The 20378-nt window shown below is 41.2% G+C and overlaps 1 protein-coding gene across 4 annotated transcripts in view; it reads right to left on the reverse strand.

Annotated features, from left to right (window-relative positions):
• glra1 (glycine receptor, alpha 1) overlaps positions 1 to 20378 on the reverse strand; it is a 120368-nt gene that overhangs the window by 41335 nt on the left and 58655 nt on the right. For all 4 annotated transcript variants that reach the window (XM_084353591.1, XM_084353590.1, XM_084353589.1 and 1 more), the window contains 2 exons: positions 11528 to 11595; positions 1629 to 1852 (listed from right to left, as the gene is read on the reverse strand). In XM_084353591.1, the coding sequence (XP_084209717.1) occupies positions 1629 to 1852; positions 11528 to 11595 (292 nt within the window). The remainder of the gene's footprint in view (positions 1 to 1628; positions 1853 to 11527; positions 11596 to 20378) is intronic.

Genomic DNA, 20378 nt, shown 5'->3' on the forward strand with positions numbered 1-20378 from the left:
GTTCATCCCTCTTTCTGACGATATTTATAAAGAACCAATCTCACTCCTCCACCTCCTCCTCCTCCGGTTGCTGGACATGAAGGTGAAAACTGAGGTTGATAACGGATCGGACTCGCTGCTGGAATACTAACGGGATGAGTAGATTACCATGGCTGCTGCAGCGCTTTCTCATTCGCCCCTGAGCAGAGGCAATAAAAGCGAGGAAGAGGAGGAGGAGGAGGTGGAGACACCGGCAGGCTAAAAGGTTCATCGGCGGAAGGCGGCTATAACTCTTGACAGCCTTGAATGGGATGTCTTGGAGATAGAAAAAAAAAAAGGTAGGAAGTCGAGCTCAGGAGGAAATAAAAACCTCCAACTTTGAGGCAATAAGAGCGCCCTAAAGCTGAGGATGAAGGCCGCTGGAATGCAATAAACAGGAAGTCAGAGCAGCAGAGTCACTTTCTGTCTTCAATCATAGATTTATAACTGATTGTTTCAATATAACCTCCAAACTTACAACCTCTTTCCTTCCATCTATGACTCAGAACTTTTTCTATTACAGCTATATCTCTTCGTAATGGTCATTGTACAGTCAGACTGCACCAGCGTTAGTGCGCTGTGATTTTACAGCTGCATGTCATTTTGGCTTCAGCTCAGGGCTGCAACTAATGATTTTTTTTCTTTATCAATTAATCTGCCGAAAATGTTCATGATTAATAGTCTTTAAAATGTCATTGTGAAAATTCCCCAGGGCCTAAAGTGGCATCTACAAGTCGCTTCTTTTGTTCAACCAACAGTCCAAAACCCAAAGACTCTTCATTTACTGTCATAAATAAGAAAAAAACGCAGCAAATCCTCACATTAAAGAGGCTGGAGGCAGCATGTGTTTGACATTTTGACACAAACTGTTAATCAATTAGCAAAACAGTTGGCAACTTATTTTCTTTTGATCGTCAAATCCATAAATTGACTAAATGCTGTTGCTATACTAAAGTTAATTCTGTTGATGCAGTTTTAATGGATCAGTCTGGATATGAGCACAATCACAGGATTCATTCAAGGCATTGCATTTTACTTCGAGTTGAATAATCAGTACACAATTTAACAATTCTATTAGAAAATATTTGCTTTCTTTGGGTAAGGTTGAGGTACACTGAAGATATCAGAAGGGACAATTTTGTAATTTCATTTTAATAATATTTCATTCTCCCACTTCACAGCTTTACTGATATTGTTTTGGGCCTTGGGCCAGAACTTTTCAGCCCTGACTAGACAGTTTTACATGTTGATTATTCAAACAAAAGGGCAAAATTGAAAATGAATAAGTGAAGGACAGTGATGACATGTAACAGCATAATCCTGCTGGTCTGAACTCTGGAATGAGGTGGAAATAACAGAAATTGTTGGCTGACAGAAAAATCTGACCTTATTAAATACAAAACACACATTTGTGTCCCTGACATCAGTATTTGATGCACAATGGCACATGATCAGAAAATATTTCCTTTCCTATTAGGCTGAAAGAAGTATTTTAAAAGCTATTTTATTTTCTATGTTGTATATTTTCAAGTAAATTGAGCTTTTAGATGTATCCATGCTGTGGTAATCAGCATTGTTGGCATCTAAAACCTCACACTTCCTCCACTCACCGTATGCTGTAGAGCACGTTGCCGTTTTTAGAGATGCGTAGCAGCTTGTTGTCGGTGGTGACCTCGTGGAAGTTGGCGCCCTTCTCGTTAGCGAAGAACAAGTCAGGTTTCCAGATGGAGTCCAACATAGAGGGGTCGAGGTCCAGCGAGTCGTCGGGGTACTCGCTGTAGGCCAGCCGAGGGTCGTTCCACTGCTGTCTCAAGAAGATGTTCACTCTGTAGTCCTGAGGAGACACAAAGGACAGAGGAGTCAGAGAGACAGAAATGCATCTACATCTGCTGTGCAGCTATGGATGGATGGATGATCACAGCTGCAAGATTCACCCTGTGCTCTTAGAGTTTTTTCTATTTTTCAACCCAGTTTGACATCAAAACAGCAATATTGGTCGACAGCAGAAAACGTATGATTTTCTGTCTGTGACAACAGCTGCAGCAGACACACAAATGACCAGTTTTGCATTTTCTTGACTTGTAAAATCTCCCATCTTTTAGCTAATATTATACACTCTCACTATCATTTCTACCACAGCTACATTCTCTGGAGGTCTCATTCGGCAGAGAAATTAAATTACAACAAAACCGCACAAGTTCTAAAACATAAATCCCTGCAACACCTTGAACAGACGGATGTAAAATGTTTCCGCAGGGAGATGTTCCCTTTAAAAAAAAAAGGAGAGATGAGAGAAAGGGAGGGAAAAAAAGGCTCGTCAAGGGTCACCGCACTGCTGACTCAAGATGCTGTAACTCCATACGGAGGAACGGATCGACGGATACCGGCAGATGTAGAGATGGAGTGATGGACAGGACTTTCGCGGATGGATGAGCAGGTGGTTATGGGTCTTCATCCATATGTCATTTTCTGCTTTATGTGAATGTAAGAGATTTTACTGATCGGGGCAAGTTGAGGCCTCGAGCCATATCTGAGATCTTTTACAGCCTGTGAGCCAGAGAGCAGCCTTGAAGATTCGACCTTGCTTCTTGCTTTCCTATTCTTATTATTCTCCTTGTTTTTGGAGGCTTGTGTTCGCTTTTGTCTGATTGATAAAGCTCTTCTTAAGGATTAGGGTTATTTTTACAAATCAAAACAGTCAAGCCACATGAAAAGAGAAGCTGGCAGGGATGGAGGGATGTAAAGACGATGGATGTGTGGAGAGTTGGTACAAAGCTGAAGGTCGTTGAGCTGCTGCTCCGTCTTTTGTCTTACACAGGGAGATGGAGAGATACATGAGGAAGACAGTGAGAGGGATAGATGAGCAGAAGATAGAAGGCTGCGGAGCGTTTTTCAAAGACTAGGCCTGCGGGCTGAATGTATACAATCACAGACGCTTCAGAGGCGAGATAATAACAAGCACTTCTGTTGGATTTTGGGATTGTTGAAAGATGGAAGGTGTATTACTGAAGAACGAAAGATAAAACTTTTACTACATGCAACACGTTGATTGCCAGATACTCGAAAAACGACACATCACCCTTCTGAAAACCGCATGATTGTTGCAGCGCACTGGCAACAGGCGTGGGCCTCAGCCATATACAAAGTCGCAATTTGGTTAGGTTCAGGAAAACATCGTGATTTGGGTTAAAATAACTATACAATATTTATGTAACGATAACTCAAAATTTTCCTTTTGGTTTCAAACAGGACATTAACAGCAGTCTCCTGGGTGAAAGTCCTGTGTTTGTTCCTCCCTCAGTTGTTATTCTTTATACTTCACCTGACTTCCTCCTTTGCCGCCCTTATAATCACTACACCACTAGAGGTCGCCGCTTAACAAGAACTGTATAAAATATAGGTTGTAATTAGCTGCTGTCATTGTAAACATACACTATATTGTTGTTATTCTCATGAGGACAGGCTCCAATCAAATATAATATCAGTATGTGACCATGGTATTTCTCTATTAGATTTATTGCAATTCTCTATTAACATAAATAGATGATTTTGTTGACCTGTCCTGGTATTTAGGAATTGCTTTTGTGGAGATACAAATATCGAGACATATATCGTGATACAGCCGAAAAATATTGCAATATTATTTTAAGACCACATCACAACAGACCCCTACAGACCCAGTATAATCAAAGTCAGGTGTTTAAAATCTCAAATATTATCTACGGATGCTTTACATCAATGTTGCTGTATTCAAGCATGCCAAAGAAATATTGATTTACACCACGCTCCATCATCTGACATCAAGAACATCCCTGAGCTTATTTGCTAACAATCTAACAAAACGTTTGAATCCAAGTAAGTTAGAATCAAATCTTTGGCTAAGTTTAGAGAATGAAGCCACTTGTCTGTTTGCCTGAATCTTTTAAAATAGCTGAACACTGAGCTCAACATGCCTCCAGAGAGCAGAGACATCAGTACCTCTTTGTGTATCTTCTGTATGAATCAGATTGTAGTCAAAGATTTGACTTTTGACTCAGTGAAAGCTGCAGATCTTTACTGATCTAAACCAAAGATTCAAAGATCCCGGTGCTCAGTTTAGGTTGTAAAGGTTTCATCCAGCTGGAATCAGAGTCCACTGTAGGTTAAATCCAAAGTGCAGCATGGAAATAAACCTCCACTGTGCGGCTTTGAGACCTTCAACTACAAGAGGAAGATCAATACATCTCCTACACGTCTGACTGTGTGTGTTGGTCAGAACTTCTATCTTTGTGAGGGCAAAATGGAGATTTAGAGATTCAGAACAGTTTTGCAAGTGATGGAGATTTTGGGAAAATTTCAGTCCTTGTACATCCACAACAAACTCATCCCTTCATACCAACATATGCTTTGGGTTGACGTCAGTATTTGACGATCTGTAGATAGGTCTTAAGGAAGTTATATTTTGTTACTTTAAGGTTTGATTTTTGTTAAAATGACTTATTTAGTGCTGGGGAAGGATGTAAGGACGTGTTGCTTGGATGTCATTTTGGGGCTTCTGTTGAAACAAATCCTTTTTCTTGGGAGGACAGTTTCAAGAAACAACAAAGAACTCTCAAAACAGTGAGAGAAAATGTGTCAAGGAAACATGGACATTGTTTGTTCAAGTGTTTAGATGAAAGACCTGTGGTGTCAGACATTTTGTCCGGTCCGCCCTCACCTCTCCAGCTGTTGTTTTGAGGGATAGAAGCAGAATTGGGTTAAGCTTTGCTGGAATTAAGAATCGATCCAGGTAGAAGATATTAACCGTTGGTCCCTCTGAGGTTTATTGTATAACCTCCACCGCCCCGCTCTCCATCTCACATTCTGAGATGGAGTTTCTTTATTCAGCGCAGGGTGGCATTTAGCTCGCTCCTCCATCCCTCTAATTGTCAATTATTCTCGGAATATGGAGCTCGGCCACTGCGGCCAGGCTGCAGCCATCATTAAGCTGCGTGGCGTAGCAGAAATGCATTGCAGGGACGATGTACGGCCATGCCAGCAGCCCCAGCGGGTGGCATTTAAACGACCATGTGAGTGTGTGTGGAATACAGTCACATGGCAATCAGCCTTAGTGAGAGCCCTTCACCGTTTATCACTGTTTATTACACTAAATATCTCACATGAAACAAATGAGCTTGACCTTTCATGAAGGAGTCTCTTCTGAATATGATGAATAACCTGAAATGGCGCAGAAAGGAGGAGTGTTGATGGAGAGAGGGAACAAGGGAATACAGAGGAGAGGTACGAGCCCACACCAGCATCATCAGTCATAAACCCGCCTGCGGTTTGACTCCAGCTCAGACAGAGCAACAGTCGAGCAGAAATGGCTTTGCTGTAGACAAAGATAATAATGAAACCAGTGATCACACCAGTCTGACGTTTAACAGAAGCTAATTGTTGTGATGTCGCTGAACTCTTCAGCAACTGTTTCTTTATTTCTCTGACAACACCCTCCATCCTGCAGCTGCAGCTGGACACACCTGTCCAGCATCAGTACTATCCAGCATGACAACGGCTTTGACTTGATGCATTTCTGATGTATCTCTCCTGCATTAATACTACTCATATCTCTTTTTGTGTGGCATTTAATGAAACAAGTTATTAATGAAACATGTTCATCAATCAGCTACAAGCTAGCAGTTTTTTTTTTTTTTTATTGCAGCTCGCAAAAGTATTAAAGACTTTGAACCCTCTAAGCCTCTGACAGGGGCATCAAACTTTAATTGTTGGTTTCCTTAAATTATTCACATTTTCTTTCAAACTATAAATCTCCCGTAGTATTAATTCATGTCTGCAAATTATATAATTCATTCATTCTCTAAAATGTTTAAATTAGTTTAAACTATAAATGTTTTTCAGTCCAGTACCACATGAATTTAGCTTTATTTTGGATAATTCTGCCCCAGTGTTCCCAGCGAGGCAAGTCTGCAACTAACTTCCACGTTTTCATCAACCCTAACCATGATCTTTTCCGTAGTTTACTAATTCATGGAACATAAGGTTTGCAGAATCTTCCAATACTGACACGCCTTTTCCATAGACTAAGTTAATTTTGATTAAATGTATTTAAATGCCTTTGATAACATCCTGCCGCTAGGGTCTCTCAATCAAACCAAACAAAATACGTTTGCCGAGTGTTGTGTGGGGAGGGCTGAGTGGTGTTTCTCGTCTGGTGCAGATCCAGACCTTCTGGAGGAATAAACACCTGGAGTCACATCAGATTCTGCTCTGATCCTGAGCCATTTACCAACAGGAGGAGAGCTCAGAGATGAGTTTTTAACTTAAAAAAGTGGATTTATCTTCACTCCTGTTCATCAACCTGACTGCAGCAGTGATCCAAGGAGGTGACCTCCATTGTCAGGTGTTTATGTTCTGTAATGTTGACAGCTGACTGGAGCTGGAGGGGAAATGTACTTTACTTCATGAACGTAACATAGCGGCAAATAAACGCTTGCGTGTAATGCAAAGCAAAAGTTCACAGTGAGAGAAGACATTGCTGATGAAAATCTACCTGACGTGACCCAGGCACAAATGTTCGAAGCAATGTTTTCAAATTTCATTAACGTTACCCTTAGCCTTCATCGCCAACTTCCTTCCTCACTCTCTGACTGATCTGAATTTTGCACTTTCCAACTGCTCAAAATTCAAAATGTGTACTTCTGTACAAATCTTTTGTCAGATCAGATGTTACCTATTCATATTCACTGATAGCAGGAATGTTTTTAATACACTGAATTTGTAAATTGCACCTTTAATTTATATTGTCCACTGATATTAATGTCTGTACCATTTCATCTACATGCAGATCACAGATTGTGGCTTTAAATCTTTTTTTTTAAATTGGTCAGCTTGCTGATGTCTTCTGGTCCATAAAACCTCGGCTTCATAGGTCAGATGGATGCACATTAAGTGCTCTAAACAGACACGCGGGGAGGGATGGGGCTGCATTCTAAGACTCAAATGAAGGGAAAGTAATTTAAAGAGTGAGTTTATGATTTCAGGGAATGATTTAAAATTGCAGTTATTTGATGACTCATTCGAGGTGTATAAAAAAATGTTGTTGAGGAGGTTACATACCGAGCACTTCCTCCTCCTGAGGACGGAGGCAAAAATGCTGCAGGACGTCAGCATATGTGCGGTAAAAAAATGGGAATCGTCTGTAGGTTCATACTCATGGTTTAATATCCCGACATAAGGCCGTTGGACTGTTAAGTGCTACCCTGAAATTACCATCCAGCACCGCCACGCAGCTATGAAACCATTAGCAGAAGAAATGCTGTACTTACACAATACCAAACTCATTTCAGCATGTATTAAACTCAGGCAGTAAACCACGCATGAAAGACTGCAATCTTCCTCCTCGTCTTCTTCCCCTTCCTCCCAACAACAACAACACAGACAAAAAAATCAACAGAAACAGCAGCAGCCATATTCTAATTCCACACCTGTCATAACATCCTGCCGGCTCCCTGGATGCTGCTCAGGTAGGAAGAGGAGGAGGAGGAGGTAGGAGGTTATGGAGGCTCACACATTATGGCAGCGCATCTGCTCTGCTCACACAACATCGCATTGAGAGAGATGGAGGCTGTTTTCACTGTGTGGCCTCAAAAGCAGCACCGTGGGGCGTCAAATCAATTTACAACAGCAAACCTCTGCCTGGATCTTCAGGTGATTCCGATAAATGACGGGTTGACTGCTCCTCATATAACGATGCAATAACACCTGGTTTTTAAAGCTACAGTGTGCATGAGATTTATGTGAATTACACACACTCTGGATCTGGACATCACAGATTCAATTACAGTTTTGTGTAGACATGGTTACTATTATTGTCATTAATTTATATTGTGACACATCTACGTAATTATAGATTAAGTAAGCACTGCACTAGATCCCAAGACTATAGTCCTTGAAAACCACCATACTGTACCAGCGAGATTGGAAAACTAGCTTTTAAATTCTATGCAACACAGAAGTGGAACGATGTACAGAAACTTCTGAGGTTGGACACGTTGATACCCGGACTCTTTGGCTCAGTTCAACACCCTTTTGGCTGGCTCAGAGCAGTGTGAGTGTTGTGTTGTTTGTATTCTATATTTAAATGTATACGTACATACATGTTTTGCTGTATTTTTAATATATTTGCTTTGTATTCTTTGCTTCATTTGTCCTTTATACACAGGGTTAAATGCATGAAAATTTATCCAACAAGATGAAGTGATGAATCAAAACTGGGAAATGATCATTTTGTGGACACCTGGAAAAGAAAAAGCAATCTATGAGGTACTAAGCTGCTGTACATCTGCAGTGATACGATTGTGAAGTCCACAAACAGTAGTTCATGTTTGACTAAGGGTATGTTAAGACCAAATCCAGCCAAATTCGCTGCAATGGGAGTGGGAGTGTCACTCCATGGTCCGTGTGTGTGACGTATTGGGAACCCCCGCTGATCAGTTTGCCGTTATGCTGCTATGTTGTTCTGCTTCTTGCATGCTGGACCTACCAGTGATTGTTTGTCCTCATCGACAGATTTAAAATAACAGTAAACAACCAGGATGAGGCAGATCATTGCTGTGTTTTAAACTGGGGGACAAGACCAGACTGAAGTGAAAGTGAAACTTAACGCTACACAGAGAAATGTCTGTAGTGTTCCCTCTGTAGTATTTATCCATGCTAAATAACATGCCCTGCTACTGACCTGTTCTACTCTGCTTATGATCTCCGGTCATGTTTCTGCTACAGTGGGTTAAACATGCCGGTCCTACAGTGATCGTCAGCATCCACAGATGTGTTTTAATCTGGTGCACAAAGCCAAACTGAGTGAATACCCACGACACATTACTTTACACTGTACTGTGGCTTCAGTCATAGTCTGATCACCAGCTTATGTGATTGGCCTCCGCAATGTGATGTAGGGCTCTGTCTCTCCAAATGTTGACGCCGTCTCAACTTTTTCCGCATGCACCACCGCAGCGAAAACAGACTACCCTCATTAAAATGAATGGGAAAACCTGCGTTTTCGCGGCAACGCCGGATCCAATGTGAATCCAGCGTTTTTAGAATAATGGAGAAATAAAGAAAGATAATAATAATAAAGAAAAAATAAAGCATGTTATTTGTTTTTTTTTACTGGGAAATTAAGAACCTGGTTATTGTCAAAATACACATGTTTTAGGTGAATTGCATATTGATAAGTCCAAGTGTCTTCCGCTTAACCAACAGCAAAAAATAAGTACATAAGATCAACGTGGATCAGGAGTTCTTCAAAGGGATTTAAGCAGGATAAAGGTTTTTTATCCTCTATTTTTCTGTCTTTATGTAGTTATTCAATTAGTACTTTTTAAAAACTTTAAATATGTGAACATATGTGCGTTTTAGTGTTAAATACCACTATGTGATCAAGTGTTTGAGGTTTAAGTGTGTGTGTTTTACAGTGAGAGAGGCTGGTGTGGGTACATGTGTGTTCTCTCAAGGAGAAGAAACAAGGGAGGGAGAAAACAAGTGAAAGAGCCGGATGAGGAATGAGAGAAGGGATTGCGTGTCTGTCTAAGTGTGTGTGTGTGTGTGTGTGTGTGTGTGTGAGGGAGAGAGAGAGAGAAAGAAAGAGTGAGTGAGCAAGCGAGCGGTGAGAGCGCTGAAACAGGAATAAAGCCGCGTACCGCCGGGACTTCAACACGCACTGCGCCATTCTACCGACTCCATCTATCACTGTGCTCCGGCCCCAGCAGCACTGAGTGTGTGTTAGTGTGTGTGTGTGTGTGTGTGTGTGGTGATGGAGGGATACTTTAGTCCAAGCTTAAAGCGAGAGCTACACACTACAGCGAACACCACCACTGCATGGAGAAAGCGCTTGCGTTGCCTCTGGAGCTTTAAAATGGATTTTCTGGTTTGATAAAAACCTGATAAATCCAATTATTTCACCACTTTGTTTTTTTCTTCTAATCCACCCGCTGAGAGATTAGAACAACAGCACTGACTGTGGTCTTCAGTGGGCGAAGTCAGACTCAGCATCCAGAGGTTACCCTGCGTTCAGCACTTGATTGATGGGCTGCTTCGTCTGACTGAGCGGATCACAGGCTCCGATGACATCTGAGCTCTGACAATTCAATCTTATTTACATGAAAGAAAAATCACTTCCTTGTTCACAAGGGTATAGGATCGGTACATTGTACAACATCCATAAAGATCATCCATTCAGCAAAGCACCTACACTGAGACCAAGTCGTGACCAAGACAAGACCAAGACTTTCAGAGGTGTGTGTGTGTATATGTGTGTGTGGGTGTGTGTGTGTGTGTGTTCTGGGGAGGTCCAGCTCGGGATATCCTCCTCGTCCTCTATCGGAGTACTTTCCGTTCTTTCTTTATGTCCCTTCCCTCCTCCCTTCCTTTATAAATCTTCTTCCATACACCTGCCACCTACTTTCCTTTTTCTATCAGGTTTTCACATCTTCGGTCTGGACTCATAGTCTTTTCACAAAGTTAAATATGGAACATCACCAGACCCATCCTTTAATTTGAACCTTTCAAGGCATTGAAAAACTATTTTCTTTATCAGTTACTAAGTATGGGGTCCTATAAACATGATATTAACTGTCGGATTGAGAAGTTCTACTTATTTTTCATGAGATACTTTTGCCTGTGATTTTCATGTTTGAAGAGGCCAAGCATCATCTAGAATTTAATAAATAAGAATCTGATGACAGTTGTTGGGTTGTTTTCTTCTGCCATCAATCAAATGTGAGCAAATAATACCGGAGACAGTCAGGTGACAGGTATCCACAATGTGTATTTTCTTATGTACTTTTGTGTATTTGCACACAAGGCTGTTGAAACCAGACTCATACACAGACACAGCACTGAGGACATGACCTCTGTGTTCTTATTGGCAGCTACAACCCTGCAGAAGGTTGACACACACTGGAAGCATTGGTGAGTTTGCTTCATTTTCATGGACGCCATCAGTGCTGAGATCACATCTGCTGTCACACACACACACACACACACACACACTACAGTTCAGTGTTACCATACATGCCTTGTTGCTCTGTGAAGGTTGATGCTTTGGTTATATTAACACTAATGGATTTTCTGTGTAATGAATAAGCGTAAATTTCCCCCCATCGCTCGCAAACAGGCACGACAGCAGCGCCCCAGCCACCGCGTTGTTATGCTAATGAGCGTGGCAGCGATGCGCTCTTTCAAATGAAGTGTTTGAAATGGGAGACAGGCTCAATGAGGCGAGGACGTTTCTACACACTCGGAGGGCAGAAGGCTTTTAATTTTGGGGAGGAAAATAAAAATGAAAGTTTGGATGCGCAGCCGTCGTTTCAATTAATCGCATCTTTCTGGGCGAAATTACCGAAATGGAGCTGCGATGAGATGTGACATTTTCCATTAACCACCCAACCATCCACACATACACACAAGTGATGAGTAAATAATATCAAAGTACACATCGAGCTGAAGTAATATTAAGAATAATTGAGCTTACCATTGTTGTTTCAGCGATGGACCCAAAACTGTTGATAAAAATGTTGCAGGTCACGTTTACAGGCGGACCTGCAGAGAGGGAACAGAGAGGGGAAGAGACGGAGAAGTTAGAGTTCATTCGAGGTTTGAATCCAGTATGACATTACATTTGTTTTTAACACAAATAAAACCCCTCTAAAAAAGAAAACATCATCAGAAACGTCAATGAACTGAGCTGGAGGAAGAAAGGATGACAAAGATTTCACAGAGGTTAAATCAGAATCGTTCCCCAACTTGTCAAACATTTGTATCCAACAACAGACACATACATCAAAATCAATCTTCATCATCTCAACCGTCCCTTATGTTCAAGATATATGACATCCATCCTGATAATGAGGCTCATCTGACATTTTATTTTCTCTTCATTAATCAGTCTGACGTTGTGTTTGTGTCGGCTGTTTGCTGTTGGGAGGGAGGGTTAGTTTTCCCTGGTGGTTAGGAGCAGCTCACTTATTGTAGATCGATGAAATACGCCAATTCCAGGCTACATTGATTATTTTTGGGCCTCTTGAGGCGAGCAGAATAAGCTTTTAAAGGCAACACTGACATATTATCACCTCATTTCGTTGTTACGCAGAACATGTTAGCAAACAGTGGCCTAATTAGTCATTCAGTTAGCGACATCATCTCCCTGTGTCCACCTGATGATTATAAGTCCAATACTGTAGCTGTAGAAAAATCGTTTGCCTCTTTAGCAGCTAAATTCTGCCTTTAGTGCCTAGGACTGCAAATAAAGAAAATGAAAAAAAATCTCTAATTGACGAGATGTTTGGTGTTAAAATTTCAGAAAACGGTGAAAAATGTCAATCAGTGTTTCTCAAAGACGTCCTCACATTTCTTGTTTTGTCCACAACCCAAAGATATTCAGTTTACTGTCAAAGAGGAGGAAAGAAACCAGAAAAATATTCACATTTAAGAAGCCAGGCAGGTAAAACAGTGTGGGTTCATCACAGAAAAGCAGCTGCCAGCTGTGGCTGAAAATTGAGTTTACAACGAGCTCAAAGATGCTAAAATACTCAACAGAGCAGAGAGGAGCGGCAGAGTTCTGCTCACACCACACACAGTCAACTGATCCATTATTAAAGGCACACTATGTCATTTCTGCCACAAGGGGTCTCTCAATCAAAACAAAATAAAATATATAAGTAGCTTGGCATCATGGGAGTTTTTGTTTTGATTGTTAAAACTACACTGCTGCAGATGAAGATCTATCTGAAATGTAGTCACACTCGCTCACTTCCTTCCCCACTCTCCCATGGATGTTACAGCGACTAGCGACCAAGTGAAACACACTGTTACCTCAACAAAACTTAACATATTTCTACAGGTTTGAACAATGTTGGAAACATTTGGAATAATGTACAAAACTCAACAAAAAAACGAACAAACATTCAGTTGTTTTTTGACATTTTAATGTAGAAATGTTCCATAAAATATTGACTGACAAACCTGAATTCCTATACATCAATCTCACCCGTTTAGTTGCCTTTTCATGAACATTTCTCAGGCTCTGTCACAAGGTTTTCACAAGTTTGATTGACTTGAAAAGAGCTGTCAATAAGCACAACAATGGACCTATTAGAATTGCTAATTGTAGAGGACGTCTGGAATGATCTGAATTTTTCCACCCTGGGCTGAGATACAAATTCAGGCATTGAAACACAACATATATACGACCTTTGTGGACTTTTAAGTTTTAGTTTTACTATCAGACAATAAAATCTGAGCTGAGCTGAGGTTGGAGATGTCTGTCTCTGTGTGTGAGCGGATATTAGAGCTGCACTAAAGTTGAAGTCACTTGATGTCAGACTGCAGGAAGTAAACAAAGTGAAAGAGACTGTCTGCTCAGGAGCAGCAAGGCTGCGCTGAATAAAATGAGTCTCCGCTCTGGACTTAAATACTCTGACAGCGTCCGAGCAGCAGGTCTGTTTCAGAGCCGCTGAGAAGGAAACCGTGTAAACATCTCATTACAACTCAAGAAAAGGAGAAATGAGAAAATCAATGTCACATCCCCTTTGAGACTTGAAAAGAGCTGTCGGTCAAACACAGGCAACATCAATGCACACAAGTGTGTCATTTCAAAGGATTTCATAATGACAAAAATAGTCCCCCTCGTCTCTGCTCAGAGATAAGATGCTGCGTTCAAGGTTGTTTTCAGAGGAGCGAGTCAAAGTGAAAGTAAATAGCATTCGGCCCTTTTGCGGCCGCTCCATCGATTCGCTGTATTACCAGGTTGTACAAACACAAATGCGATTACTCGGCGGCAGAGAGTGGAGTCGCGGTGAGGAGCGTAGAGGACGGCCAAACAGTCGGGCTCTCATCTCTTTCAGGCGGTGGACATGATATTGGCTTTAAATGACAGGGAGTAACCTCTAAACTCGTCTTATCCACGGAGGAGGGCGGTCGCTGTGTTTGATGATGACAGAGAATCAATCTGCCCAACAAACTGCAGAACTGAGCTACCGAGGAGGCAACAGTTCTTCAGTTAGTTCAACATTTTGGGAAATATACTGTTTCATTTTCTTTCTCAGAGCAATCATTGGTCAGGCAGTGACTTTGTGTCCAATAACGGCCCACATCCCCTTGGTCAATAACCTTGAGGTTGGTGGCCAGATCATGACGCTGTTTCCAAATCCAATAATGGTCCTGCCAAACCAGGAGATATTGATTATATTATTGCTTTGACAAAAGCTAATGAATGTAGAGAATATATCAATATTATATCACTCTCACCCTGTCTCACTCTCTCACACAAAGACTTTCACCAGGCAGCTGAAGATCACCGGCCATTTTCTGTCGACATTTCTCTGGTTCGTATTGGTTGTGATTGGAGGAGCTCAACCAACCTGGCCTTCATATTGTCCATAATCATGGCACTTTCAGACACTCCTGTTTTTCTACTTCAAAGAGGCACTGATTGTTGGGAATCAACTTGTGGCTCTGCTTCAGCTGCAGAGCCTGATGAACATCGGCCTGGGTTGGGAGCAGTTGATCTTTTCTTGCTCCACCTTGTTAACACTGCACGTTAACAAAGCTGAATTTTGGTCCGCTTCTAAGATGAGTCCTGGTCAAATCGTACAGCATATACCCAACTTAAGATGTCCAAGGGTGGACATCCAGCTGACGAACAGGTAATGTCCTGGACGTCAGCACAACTTTTGGAACTATTTTTGAACCATAAAGGGATGTCTTGATCGGGTGTTCACACAAAAGTTCAATGCTTCTATGTCAACCCCACTGCCGAGTAAATGTTAAGGTTAAGGCAGAAAAAAAACACGTGATTATGTTCAGGAAAACATCAGGGTTTGGCTTAAAATACCTGTTTTGGTCGCAATGATCACGGATAGAGGTGGTCCAACTTGACATGAAAAGTAGCTGGTTTTGGTCGCCACAAAAACAACTGGAAATCTCTCCGGGTGTACTTAATAATATCCAGTGTTGTGACTCAAACTGCGGTTGGCTGTTTGGCAGCTGTGTTAGCTGAAATAATGCCACCAACATCCTCTCCACCCTCTGCTGCGACAGCTGGCTGATAAGCATTTAATGCGAACCTGATATCTCAACCTTGGACGTATCTGTGGTTTGCAGAAATGTTATGTGCTAACATTATTTGTTATGTTATTATATGTTTGTTGGTTACGGAGCTTGAGTCTGGGGGTGACTAGCCTAGCTTAGCACAAAGAAGAAAGAAAAAATGGGAAATAGAAACAAAACAAACCTCTCAGCACTTTTTTGGACGTGGAAGCAAAGCAACAGCAACAATAGAAGTGTTTTCTCCTGTGTTAAAACTACGGCCCACTTAATTCACTGCGAAGCTTCAGCGATGCCTCTGTGGATAAATACATTAAATCCTGCTTATTCAGTATTGTTGCATACTTTCAGTACTTTATATTTCAGTTCATTATAAAAGAGGCTGTTACACACTAATGCTTCACCATAATAGCTTCTCTGCAAGCAGGCCGGTCCCGAAGTGCAACTCTGCATTTATTCACGTATGGAAATGTATTAAAATCTACAGAGCATTATCTGCTCTTTTGTCTGTGAATCAATCAATGTGAGATCACTGCCTGCAAATTTGAGATAAATGTTTGTAATCTGATTATCTGTAATCCCATTACATTGAATCCACTCTTCATCAGTTAGAAAATGAGGCTGGATTACAGAACATACATTGAGAGGCTACGTTGTAGTCGTACTCTATGTCCATACATACACATACACACACACTGAGTTTGTGTTTAATGTCCCTGCCTAAACTCAGTGTCTAATTCCACTCGCCGGCGGCTAGCTGCGAATGAAGGAAGGGGTCTGGATTATTTTGATGGCCAATTACTCTCCCTGTCACAGTCTGAGGACTGCTGGAGGCTACTGGGGAGGACTATCATCTGAGAGTCATTCACATACACACACACACACTCACACACACACACACACACAAGCACGCAACTGTGGTTAAGCCATAGAGTAGAATCATAGGGTTGAAGATGCACGGTTACGAGGGGAAAAATCATTAAAGCTGGCCGGAGGCGATCGTTCTCTACGTGACTTACATGTACAGCGTCTAATTAGAGCTACAATAGATTACTCACAGGACTACGTGAGGAAAGTAGGATGAAGTAATACAGACGGAAGTAAAAAAAAACAAAAAAAACTTTCGGATATTAAATCAACCAGGTTTGCTTTCAAGTGCAGCAAATGAGACGGGCTGCAGATGAAATGAGTTTGTTCCACTGTAGCTAAAGAGAAAGAGCTGCATACAGTAGCTGACTGAGGAGAGAGAGACACTTAAACTGCCAGAGTCAGAGCTTCAATTACTCCACAGGTGATAGATAACTGATGCTTGGAAGCAGAATGTTTGTTTCAATCACTTGTGTAAAGTCTAAAAACACCAGCCTGGAAAGTCTGAACTATTTTATGCATGAAACTACAAATATGGCGGTTCACGCATCATTTAAAGCGGTTTTGTTTTTTAAAGACTTTATGGAAATTGTAACCATCTGACAAACAAAGACAAGCCTACTGATATAGAAACACCTGCATGAACATCTGTCAGACATTTCACAAGTGTACAGAGCTCTGTCTGTCTCCACCTGTAACCTGTAGGGTTGGGTGCTGAAGTTTTAAGGTTACTGACCAGGTAAGTCAGTACTACAGAGTATCGATTCATGTTAAATCAATGGGTGCCAAATTTTTTATGGAGAGAGAGCGAGATGTTACCCTTGCAGTCACAGTGAGTCAGAGCAACACTTGCTGCATATTTGTGATTGCAAAATACAAAGCTGACCAGTGCAACAGGTCTCACCTGAGGAAACACCTGGTCAAACATCAAATATATCTAAAAGCTGAAGAGTGTAATTTGTCTGATAGCCTGAAAGCCAGCTGACATTAGCACATCTGCAGCCAGCGCTGCGCTCATTCAGGGAGAGTTGAACCGACGACATGAATGATGAGGCATCAGCAACTTCCTCGCCATCTCTGTGTAATTAATTAGCTAGTTGGAGATAACTGCGCTTTTTTCACTGTCTTGGTCTTGGTCTTGGCCAAAACTCAGACCCTGGCTGTGTGTGAATTACTTACCAACATGCTGTTTAGTACTGAAACTGTTGGTTGTTTTGGTTATTTCAAATAAAATCATTTAAGTCAAAGGTATTACTAAATTGTATGTAATCATAGATTCAAACGTATTACTCTTGAGTGGCCCAGGCAGCCCATAGCTTGTGCGTACCCTTCTGGTATTTGCACACCTTGCCAGATAGTAACTCCATCGCTGGGAGAAACACAAAATATTATGGATCACTTAAAGGTGGCAGTGCTCTAAACCAGAAAGCTTCTAAAAATGCACATACAGTATTTGGGAGCTAAATCAAGTGCAAAAATGATTCATTTGAGGGAGCAACGAATATCAAAACAAGTTCCTTTCCAAGAATCGTACAGAGATATTTTGGAGGATTTCATCGAGCAGCCTGCTGCAGGTTTCTGTCTTCTTTTGCACCTTAATTGAGCTGAAAACTGGACTATTTTTTCCTGAAACTTAAAATAACTCCATCATGTGTACCGACGCTAGAAAGAGGAGATACAGATTATCTAGAAAGACAGAAAACGACTGTGAATATTGGTAAGCTTAATTAAAACACTGAGTTGAACTGTAGTTATTTTATGTAGAATTCTTAAACACCTTGCATAACACCAATATCTTATGTGAATTAAAAAAATTTAGTTTTTATTTGGCACTGCAGGAGTTTAATAAACAAGAGGACAAACAAAGCGGGTGTAAACTCAGTGGAAGATAAATAGACTCTGGGAGCTTCTCGGTAAATAATCACCCAACACAGAGCACCTGACTGTATCTGTCTGATGTATAAAGGCTCCACAAACCCAGTGAGCACAAGCCCGGATACGTCTGAGTGCATCAGAGGGTTTATCCATAAACCGCTGGTATTACATTATCACTGTGTTTCTTCTCAGAATGGCTTTTTCAGGCCTAACTCAAGTCCTCTGACACATTTCCTCTGCATCCTGGCTTTGTTCGAAATCCCTCCTTCAAAGTCCTCTCGCTCCGCGGCAGGAGGGAGGCGAGTGGAGGGACATCATAATTTGTCTTGTCTTGACGTCCCTCGCAGCGCATGACGCAAAAAAACCTGAGGAGGACGAGGAGAAGGAGGAGGAGGAGAAGCTAATACCCCGCCGAATACCTCCTCCTTCTGCTTGGCTCCCCGTTTTCTACCACAGCAGTTCATTTAATAACCATCCAGAGGAGGAGAGAGAGACAGTTTGTTTTATAGCTTTCCAATAAAGACAGAAGACGGGGGTGCAGAGAAGAGGAAGAAGCGACAGCTCATTAACTGTCATGGAGGACAGGCTGCACTGTGACTCACAGGCTACTGTAGCTGCACACTTATATCTGCCTCGGTGTGTATGTGCAAATGGCCTGAGCTATAAACACACACACACACAGACACACACACATACACACACACACACACACACACACACACACACACACACACACACACACACACACTCAACATGTCTGTACTTCTATACAGTACTTGTAAGGACCCTTGATGACATAATGCTTTCCCTCGGGTCTAATAAAGGAGGTTTAGGCAGCATCAGTTTTCAAAATGCATCCTATCCAGAGCTGTTTGAAAATGATGCTGAATGATTTTTATATTTACTCCTTTAATCTTTAACATATGTTGGAGACTTTTAGTGTAAAATAAGCTAAAATATTTTCTGATGTGATGTTGTAATAGTAGATTTTTCTTGCTGAAATGACAGATGGCAGATTTTCTCAGCTGCACATTCTGCTTTAGCTGGCTAAACTAACTGAATACCCCTCGCCTAACGAAGGACACCTGCAGAGATTGCTATCCCTTTTTATGGCAACCAAAATTGGCAATTTTTCCAAGAAAGTCAGACCATCTGTCCATCTGTGATCGTGGCGACTAGAACAGGTATTTTAATCCGATTCATGATGTTTTCCATTTTTTTTGTGCCTAAACCTAACCAGAGCATAAGCACAGTGTTATGACGAGAGAAATCAAAAGTTCAACCTAAACAAACGTAAAGTTGCAACATAAAGAAACGTTCAGCTTTAACTTATCCATGGGTTTGCAGACAGATACTTAGCTAACATTTATTTTCGCGATTGGGCTGCCTCTACTTGTCGACTACACATTTTGCTCCTAAAACTCAGATAATGTTGGAATATCCTACATGACTTAATCGGAAAATGCTACATTTGGATTCAGAATATCGAAATGGAATATGTTGTTTACATGACCATCAATTTCTGTTTGTTGTTATATTCTAAACAATAATCCGATATTAGTGTACATGTAAACATTCAGTGACATCCTCTCATCACTGCCTCGACCTAAACCTGATTCTAAACTGAACCCTAAAACCACCACGAGGTCAAAGACCCAAACTGGTCACCATACAGGAAGTACAGGTGCAAAAGGACACACACACACACACACACACACACACACACACACACACACACACACACACACACACACGAAGATGAACTTACACCTTAAACGCACACAAATACATTTACTGTATACACACATATACACAAATAATGAGTACACACACCAACACATAAACAAAAGGAGACACACAAAAATGATAATGTGACAAACACAAACAGTACATGCATTAAATCGACACATAAAGACAACAAACAGGGGCAAACACACGAACAAATGAGCAAACAAACACACCAAATTACATGGACACACACACACACGATTACAAAAATACACTGAACAAAAAGACAAACACACACACACACACCATTTATGCTTAACTGTACAGATAGATATGCAGGTGCATTCAGGCGTGGCTGGAACACACACGCATGTTAAACTGAAGGACACATACAGAATGCATGGAGGAAACACTCACACAGAACACACATTAACACTCATTAACATACAGTTTTGCACGGATACATACAGTCCACACGCCTCGCTGGTTTTTAACCTTCTGCAGCTGATAAGATTTTAAGATGTTACACACAGTCCTCGTCCTCTGCATGTGTACACAGTTTGTCCCTGCTGGCCACCGTACAACGAATCAACACAAAGCTAATCTGCTGCCTTGATGGTTAAATATTCAAATGAAGATTAAGCTTGAGGGTAAATTAGTAGATTTACTTTAAACTCACTTTTAATACTGGCTATTTTTTATTAAAACTGCAATGAAAATGGTTTAATATTTTTATGAATTATTTAGACTACACTGTGAATGTTCTTGCGAGATAAATTCCAAGAAGCCGTTGGCATGTGAGCTCAAAA

The sequence above is a fragment of the Pagrus pagrus genome (assembly GCF_965226575.1).
Source record: "Pagrus pagrus genome assembly, chromosome: 5".
NCBI classification, from domain to species: domain Eukaryota; kingdom Metazoa; phylum Chordata; class Actinopteri; order Spariformes; family Sparidae; genus Pagrus; species Pagrus pagrus.